The sequence below is a fragment of the Varroa destructor genome, unplaced genomic scaffold (assembly GCF_002443255.2).
Source record: "Varroa destructor unplaced genomic scaffold, Vdes_3.0 BEIS01000006.1, whole genome shotgun sequence".
In the NCBI taxonomy this organism is placed as follows: domain Eukaryota; kingdom Metazoa; phylum Arthropoda; class Arachnida; order Mesostigmata; family Varroidae; genus Varroa; species Varroa destructor.
The window spans coordinates 16,341,069-16,350,139 of record NW_019211459.1 but is presented as its reverse complement, the minus strand read 5'-3'; the positions used below and the strand labels follow the sequence as shown (position 1 = coordinate 16,350,139).

Below are 9,071 nucleotides of genomic sequence, written 5' to 3'. Positions count from 1 at the left end.
TCTGATATCAGCCTCACTACCGCCCCAGCCGTCACTGTGACACAGTACACATTTACCGGACGTGATTTATTTTGATCATTTAAGACTCCGACAAAAGAACCTTAGACTGTCAGTTTTTCTTTTCGAATTTTATGTCGATCAGTATTCTCAGCAGTCGATAAGTTATGGTAGATATAATTTATCAATCCGTTATTGAACATCACTAGAAGAGAGGTGTATTTACCGTCAAGATAGCTCGTAAGCAACTTTTTCAAATGGCCTAGTCTTAATTAGCAAAAGGTCATTGGATAGCATGGAGAGTAAATAAAGGGACTGTCTGTAAGTCGTAAATAGACAAATGTTCAAACTTGGGCAAATTTAGCTTTTGGAAACCTATGCAAGCCACGTGTCATGACCGCTTAAACCGTAGACAATCGGGAAGTTTCCTTCTCCGAATGAAGTTCACCCAAAGAAATTTTTGCCAATAGTTCAATGAAATGCTATTAGTCATTTATCTCTTATTGTTTTTGAATGTCCAAGCAATCAGATCATCAAGCACACGCGTAGCGTCAATGAAACTTTTTTTTTTATTTGTTTTGGCAGAGTGTCACTTGTTACGCACTTGTCTCCATCAAGGTAAGAGCATCTATACAGTCTGTAAACATGCCGGGACGGGTGTTTCAGTTCATTAAAATAGTACTCGTAATATTGACTTTTCATTCGGCCATTCAGTTTACCCAAGTGGTAATACATTATCCGTGTTACGGGACGCCAGGCCTTCTAGAGAGATAGATGTTCATCCTGCGCATATTTGACACTTCATTGTTTCGAAGAAGTCATTTTCTCTTGCTTACAAACTTCGCATGCGGTTACATCAATAAACATCATACTTTATAATTCATTCAAACGACTAGTCAAGGCACAATGGTCCCGTACATAATAGTTTTGTATATGCTTGATATGGCTTCGCAGTCACATTGAAACGATTGATAGTGTTACACGTTACGTTACGATACTCCGGGATCTTATGTTCGGGACGGCAAATTTGGCAACATTTTAGTAAAGCAGGTCGATGTCGGCCGCGGTTTGCACCTGCGTGCATTTGTCGATATCGTAACGAGTTCAACGACATCACGGAAATCTGCACTGCGTACATTTATATGTATACTGCATGTATATCGATTCTTCGTTTCAATACGGTGCGAAGAAGAGACCGCCTTCGTCTGATTGATTCCAGCTAGACTTTGAGCATAGTACAGTAAATACATGTATTTTGCTAACGTTATATGGACAGGAACCTCTTCGCGTATACCCCAGGGGATTGATAAAGAAAATACCAGTTGTCACATTACTTTTCTTCTCGTCTAATAAACAATCTAACAAACAACCTCCAAGCCTATCTAACAGCTACTTATGTCACATTCTCGGCAACATGATAACTAACGTAGGTTAACTACTCTTGGCGTCCGCAGGCGATCATAGCAGGTCTTCTGCCGAGTTTTGAAGGTCGAGACCAAGGGACGTGCTGACCTGGGCGAGGTATTCATGTTTTAGCGGCAGCAGAAACATTCGTTCCTGATTAACTCTCAGACAGCCGGGTCCAGATGCGTTCACCAGAGTCAACTTGTTACCCGACGTGGTCAGCGGAAGTTCGCCATCTGCAGCGAGTGCGCCTACCTCTGGCGGCAACTGCGGCTCCCGATCACTACGCGATACCGTTTCATCAACCGGCGTTCGAAACTCTTTGACTATAGGAAACACGTGTCCTTCCGTTGTGAAGACGTAACTGGAGAATCGTTGGTTAAGTGGGTTGTCGTTGTCGAACAACAAATAGAGGTATTTGCATGTTTCACTGAGAAAGAAACTCTCCATTCGGTCTTCAAGAGATTTATCATGTACGTCATGTATTGTTGCATAGCCGCACTGAGCACGCGAGTAACTGTTGAGGCTGACGAGGATTTCACGGCCAACATGCAAGTAGAACGGGTTCTTTGTAGCTCTGTACAGCAGATACGTGGATTCGGCAAGTTCTGGTCTAAGCGGATAGAAGTGGACGTCGGCGTTCATTGAATGCCAGTTAAATCTGCAAAAACCAAAGTAATACGAACGTACGTTAAAACGTTAGCTGGAGGTTCACAGGAAAGGACCTAAATCGAAAAACGGAAGGGGGAGATATTTGCAAGTATCGCAATTACATTCGTACGGGTGATTCGCTTATATGCTGCTTACGCTCTGATGCATGTTGATGCGAGTAGACGTAGAACTGTAAGAGCTTTCTATTAGCGGAGTAATCAGTGTTTCCATTCAGGAAAAAAAAAACAATACGAAATTGTTGATTTTTTGTTAATTTCGATTTGTCTAAACGAGTAACTTATAATGTGTACGATAGAGTATGCATATCAAAAACATGGTCAAAAGTGATGACACGATATAAATGAGTAATTTTCGACTGCTCACCTCTCCGGTAGGGCATCAAATTTTCTCCAAATGGCGTGGTATAAAGCATGGGAACAGATGGCCTCCTCCACATCACCCATCAGCACCTTTCGAATTTACAAATTTGTTTTTCAATATTTTGTAGGGAAACTTTGGGTTATTTTACAGTTACATCTGAACATTTTTTATTCCTTGTAAACATTGCACTTCACTACACCCCAAGCGTGTAGCGAAAGAGATTCGAATTTCATTAGAAACGCGCGTCCGTTATTATATGAGCTTTAGCCAGTTAGCAATGAATATCGTGTTTTTTTTTTTTATTATCATCCTGTATCATCAGCCTTTCGCTACATGTATGGAGTACACATGACGTTTCGAATTTCGAGGTCAACATTTACGAGACTGAGGAGAACTCAACAAACCAACAAGTTCTCGTAATGGTATTAAGGAATCACCAATTTTTACACTAGAAGTTGACATTTATGTAAAGGTGACGCTTCGTCAATATGGCCAGATATCTCCTAAAAATATATGCAGTTACTTGGTAGCTCTGGAATTGAAGCGCATGCCTGTGTATGAGTGTATGTCTGTAAACGAAACTTTGCGTTTTCATTTGCTATTTAAAGTCAATAGACTATAACTAATGACAGAAACAGTAATATAATTGCTGCTTTGGAAATACATTTCCATGATGATAGTTTTGGGATGGGAACAAAATGGGACAAAATGGTTCTCATTATGGTCCGCAATTCATTAATGGCTACATGCTCATCCGTTCACAGTATAGCAACGCTCATTTAAGGTAGCAAATATTGGAAAGAAAGATTCTTGCTGTTGAGTATCGCAACCTACCTGCCTTTGGCACCCAGTATCTTGCTAACATTCGAATTCCTTCTTAGACCTTCTAACACTAACTATTCCCTCACCTGACGAGTACCAAACGAACGCACGAAGTCGTTTCTATAGACGAGTTTCTTCGACTATTCACCTAAAGCTTGCCATACCTACATTTGTATTTGAGAGATGATTGTCAATAATCCAGAGGTAAAAATTTGTCGACACTCGACTTACAGCGATAAAATAAAAACCAGAAGCAAAAAAAGCAAAAGAAGAAGTACGACAAGCTAACGCAGACCTGCACACCACTAAAGGCCGCCTGCAGCGCATCGATCCAAAGTGTGGAAGTTCTTCCAGAAGCCATGTTTACGTTCACGTAAAGCGGATGCTCTCCCGATCCGGCATTACAGTGGGGGCGACCTTTACGCATATACCTGTAGAAATATCACACGATGACAAAAAAAGTCCATACTGAATTTATACAAACGGATTTCTGCAAGAACATTTCCATCAAAATAAGCCTTGATGATGCACATTTGCTAACTCGCTTCCCCTTGCTTCTCCGGAACAAACTGAAGTGGCAATACAACCTGGCTTATACTTTGCTTTAAATTTAGATGGAAGCTTACCTTCATTGAACTTTTTATTCAGAGCAAATACATAGAAGCACTAAATGCACCGATCAAAGGCCTTGTGCCCATGGGCTAGGTAGCTTATCCAGTAACAGCTGCCTATTAGAAATAGCATTTTCACAGTCTTGGATACTGCAAATCAAATTACTACATCGTGGAGGATAGTTCCGGCTATCGAACGTTTTTTGTTCTTCAACTAGTCAGTAGAGACGTCACAAGGTCACAGTCTTTTTTTAGCCTAGCTGCTGACATCTGCTCATTAGAAGCATGACTGCCTAGAAATAAACTTGGTGGCTGGCTTTCTACAGATATCTCAACCGGTCAAACAGCTACATGCGAATCCTGGCTACGGTTTATTTCAAATAAGACTAAGACTCATCTTATCACGTATTGAGGTATTTGAGAATGGTTCATACTGATTCCCGTATAAGTCAAAATACGGGACGCAACTCAGCACTAGTTTCAATATCGATATAACATGTATGTAACGCGTATCCTTTTACATCTTATTTCTTTCCTCCGACCTGTTGCTACAAGGCAGCAAGTCGTTCTTCCTTAGGATGCTAGCCCATCGTGTGAGGTATAGGAAGTTTATCTTCGCAAACAAGCACATTTGCTTCAGTTTAATGGATATATGATACCTTTTTATAGTTGAATAGCTCTCATTGAACATTCGGAAATGGTCATGTTCCCCAAATAGGATATAACTCTTCAGCAAATACTCAAAGAAGGAGTCCAAACCAGCGCCGACCCCAGACATAGTGCCCAGCCATCGTCCCGAGCGTACATCAATCACGTTACCGAGAAGGCCTGCGGAGTTTAAAAGGATAAACAAATCGAACAGCGAACAAAAACGTGTACGACATGTAAGTTACATAATGGCTAGAGATGAGTCGCTATAAGACGACTAATTTTATTGTTTCGAGGATTATTACATTGACGTTGACCATTGAATTTCTATATAATAACACGGATAATATGCTTCCTAAAAGCCTTTTGCAACCGCCTCCAATAATCAGTTTTTCCTAAAACTAAGATCCCGGGCTCTGACGAGTATTAACCCACCGGAGGTTCTTTTCGTATATTAGGTAAATACTAAGCTTCTAAATATGGTACCTTTACTTATTATAACTGCATGCTCGCACTCGAATCATCTAATAGTTACTGGAGGTTTTAAGTATTTGCTCTAATTTTTATATTGAAATCAAATGGCAAAAGTTCTTGAGGAAAAGAAGTAGGTGACTCTTGTACGACGTAAATATACAAGAAGTTTATGAGAGGATCACATCATATTACTAGCGGTAGTAAAGTTTTTGTTAGTAGTAGTAGTAGTAGTGAAGCTCTCGTTAAGCTGTCTTTAGACAGCTAACTTTCAACTCCGGCAACAACAACAGCCGGCTTAAAACAGTCAGTAGGCACACAACATATTACTGCACAGTGATGGGGAACGACTGGCCTTTCAACGTACCTGTGTCTTTGTTTCTTCGCAGCCAAAGGGCTTCCATAGCGCGGCGAGCAACGCTCTCAAACACAAAATCGCCTGTTAATCGTGTAAGTACGCCAAACTCAAGTAGAAGGCTTCCTGCTCCGGCAGTGCATGTTTCCGTTGAGCAGTTACGAGGCACTCCTGTAATAACAGGAGATCATATAGACACACTGACAAGAATATCCACAATAGTGAATAGCACAAATTTCTATTGCTCTAGTGGATCGTTGCCATTTGGAATGGCTATTAAGACCATATTCTTTTTCTTATTTATACTGAGATATGAATTACCCCCTCGACTCAGTTTTTGGGGCTATGAGCTTTTCACATCTATACTAAAAAAGACTTAGTAAAATACTAAATCGGTCAGAAGGTGTATACAGCTTCGGCAACTTTCGAACGATGTCATGCAACTGCGCATGTCTTTAACCATTTTGTTTTGACATTTTGCACGTTCATTATCCGCTGGGCTGTTCTGCGCTCATTACAGTGTTCGCATCCTGGCTAAATTCGTCAGGATATAGCAATTTTCCCGGCACGGAAGTTCGCATATTCAACACTACTTTCTCGGTATTTTTCTGCTTATAAATGTGCAGGCGTGCCAGCAAAGCTTGTCCTTAAGTTAGTGTGTGAAGGCGTAAGAGTGAGCGTATCGAGAGAGTGTTTATCGAAACGGTCTGAGAGCTCTTGAAGTTCGATTTACACCAGACATTACGATACAAGCGGCCGCATGAAATCAATGGGTGAACATTGGGCTTAGATCATCTAAGAGTCCTGCATAGTTATATACTGGCTAGCTCACTGCCTTGAATCAGTTGCAAGCACTAAGGGTTATTTTAGAAGTGGATAAGTGGGTTTTTTTTTCAATAGAATCGGTACCGGAGACGTAAAATATGAAGTTTTACGGCCCTTTTCCCCATAGAAAGGTATGATCGAGCCTCGAACAACTCCCAGACAGGGAGGGATCTGTTAGAAGACGCTACTCTATTGGAAGGTTCCTGAAGGCGATAAAACGATGAATGCAAGTTGCGACTCGAGTGAAGTTATCAAACAAGTCTACGCAATTAAAACTCTGCACAGCCAACAGGGGATACCAAGTACGCGTGTTGTATGACGATCTGACTTCGTGCAGGTTTTGTGGCTTGGAAAATTTCGATGCAAATTCTGGGAGGATCTTTTGTGGTAGACTTATAGCCCAGATCTTGCTGCGTTCACCTGTTTAGATCTACAGGGTATAGCATGGAGGGTGAATGATTCAGAACACGACCTAAACGTTTAAAAATCAGCTTAGAAATGATTCGCCTACATTTTTCATTTGCAAAAAGAATCCGTCTGAGCATTGGATTGTGAAGTATGGCCTTGCGAAAAAATAGCTTCAAGGAAAATTGGTCTTTTAGAAAAGACTAAGTGATTTTTTAACAAGGTTAGTAACTTTTCAATGCATTTGAAAAATTTTTATAAAAATTTTCTAAAAAAAATGATTTCTACTGTGTGAATAAGCCTTGACTCATCTGTTTGGCATAATATCATATAATATTTAGCAATAGCGAGAAAAGACCTTCTCTGGATATGTCGCAAATTGCGAAGCCGTAAAGCTCATGTACCTGTTAAAAGGTTGACACGGGGAAATGGGAGACCGGTTGGGGTTCCATCGAACGCCGGTAGTAGTCTGTAATTTTTTTATTAGATGGTGCGATGAAAAACTTGTTACTACATTTCGCTAATTCGAATGAACTCTGCTTAGAGATATGCCGGCCAGCACTAGTTGTCGTTAACTAGTTACCGATCCATCAAAGATCAAAGGAAAAAGATCAAAAATCATCGATAACAAACTAGGCATTTAATTTAATTTAATTAGCTAACTAATGTCTGCCATGCTGCCGAGATGGTCACTAGCAGTACCTACGAAGCCATTCAAAGATGGCAATAGAGCGACAAAATCAATTGCAATTGAACTAAGTACATATCCACATGTTGCTCGCTCAGTCAACATCAATTACAAGCACCTATTGGCAAGATCTCTGGCAAGCGTCAGCAGCTCGTTGCTGTACCCCGCAGGCCTCAAATCGCCAAAAGGCTTAGCAGGATCTTTGATTAGAAGATGAGCTGACAGAAGAGCCCCGAGCAGACGGATATTGGCTTCAAAAACCTGAAATATCAACAGTAAGGTTTATGTTACGATCGAAAAATTAATTACCCTCAAGCGTCAACAGTTCAATCGAATATAATATTGTTGAACAAAGCAAAGATTCTACAGTTTCGAATGCCCACCTGAACGGTGCTGTCTTTGTTAAACGATACATTATCGAGTACCAGTTCGACGGCCCGCCGAAACTCTGACCGATTTCCCATAACGGCTAACGTACTTAGGGAATCAATAAGACTGAGCGAATAATCTCCAAGGACATCATTGATATTAATGTTGTCTCGTCGTTCCCGATCCGGGCCCCGACCGCAGCACGCCAACGGGTTGAGCTCATCAGCAGGAAATGCATGTCGCATGTACGAATCATATGCAAACGTAAACATTTCTCTGTGAAATTAAAACGAAACTATAAGCGAGATAAGATATTTGTTTTCGTACATCTAGAACGTCCAATGTACCCAGAGTCTTGGCACCAAAAATTATCTTAATCGAGTGATAGTGAATAAGGTACCAGAATTACTATTAAATTTAAGACCACTTTATTGCGCTGATTTTCCTTAGTCGCTGTCAACAACCGGAGGGGCCGTACACAGTCTTCCAACTAATCATATCACCTTTTCATAGAAATGAAAAGCTCATACCCTTAGTAATTCCAGAATAACGACTGGGATTTATAGCGAAAATATCTAGTCCTCGAAATTAACTTTTTGTTTGTCGAAATCCTTGTGAACTTTTTTTTATTCTTTCCAAAATGGTGCATTGTACACATATATTCAGTTCTTTAATTCTGTGTTAAATTAGACATATAGGGACTATTTCTAGTCAGAAAACGTTGATTTGAAAACAAATATTATTAAAGTTTCAGAATTTTTTTCAGATCAGAGATTTAGTGCAATTTAGTCACGTTACTGTGACCGAAAGCTGTACGGGACAATTAAGTATTTTCCCCGTATTCCATTGAGCTTTTGTTGAACGATAAACCGGAAAAATAACCGTATTTTTGTATAACAGTTCCGCCTGTCCCAAAGCTATATTTTCAATGCTATACAATCTACCTTTAATAAAAAGTCATTGCGTGAAGGTATATTATGTAATCACATTGAGTGCCATGTTAATCAATATTATTTCGAGCCTATATGAAACAAAATATTGTCAATTGCTTATTATACAGAGCAATTCGAAGAAATAGGTTGCCTTTAAGTACAACAACTTGCCAAGTGGGTGTTACTGTTTTTGAAAACAATTGTGATGGCAGTATTTATAAAAATACTATAATAAATATTTTATAAAACACACTGAAAGGGGAACACTTCGTTGATATGACTCCAAAGCTTTATCCTGTTTGTCGGTGCTAATTATAAACATGGGGTGTTTACTTCATACACCCAATCCGTGAAGGCTTCAAATATCATGTGTTTTACTTTTTCACAGCTTATTGCTTGGAATTGACATAATAGTACAATGAAACAAGCGTACTTTCATAGCGTATCCTTGAAACTGCATAATGCTGTTGTTAGGTGTATTAAATATATATATATATTTTTTTAATTTATAT

The 9,071-nt window shown here is 39.8% G+C and overlaps 1 protein-coding gene across 6 annotated transcripts in view; it reads right to left on the bottom strand.

Annotated features, from left to right (window-relative positions):
* Positions 1-548: 548 nt before the first annotated feature.
* Positions 549-9,071, bottom strand: part of LOC111253412 (ER degradation-enhancing alpha-mannosidase-like protein 1) — a 28,129-nt gene continuing 19,606 nt past the window's right edge. For 5 of the 6 annotated variants that reach the window (XM_022812747.1, XM_086993156.1, XM_086993157.1 and 2 more), the window contains 8 exons: positions 7,642-7,903; positions 7,377-7,519; positions 6,975-7,039; positions 5,353-5,511; positions 4,526-4,694; positions 3,551-3,686; positions 2,437-2,522; positions 549-2,062 (listed from right to left, as the gene is read on the bottom strand). In XM_022812747.1, coding sequence (XP_022668482.1) covers positions 1,456-2,062; positions 2,437-2,522; positions 3,551-3,686; positions 4,526-4,694; positions 5,353-5,511; positions 6,975-7,039; positions 7,377-7,519; positions 7,642-7,903 — 1,627 coding nt within the window. In that variant the 3' untranslated portion in view covers positions 549-1,455. Of the gene's footprint in view, positions 2,063-2,436; positions 2,523-3,550; positions 3,687-4,525; positions 4,695-5,352; positions 5,512-6,974; positions 7,040-7,376; positions 7,520-7,641; positions 7,923-9,071 lie in introns of all 6 variants that reach the window. The other variant, XM_022812750.2, reaches the window with a different exon arrangement.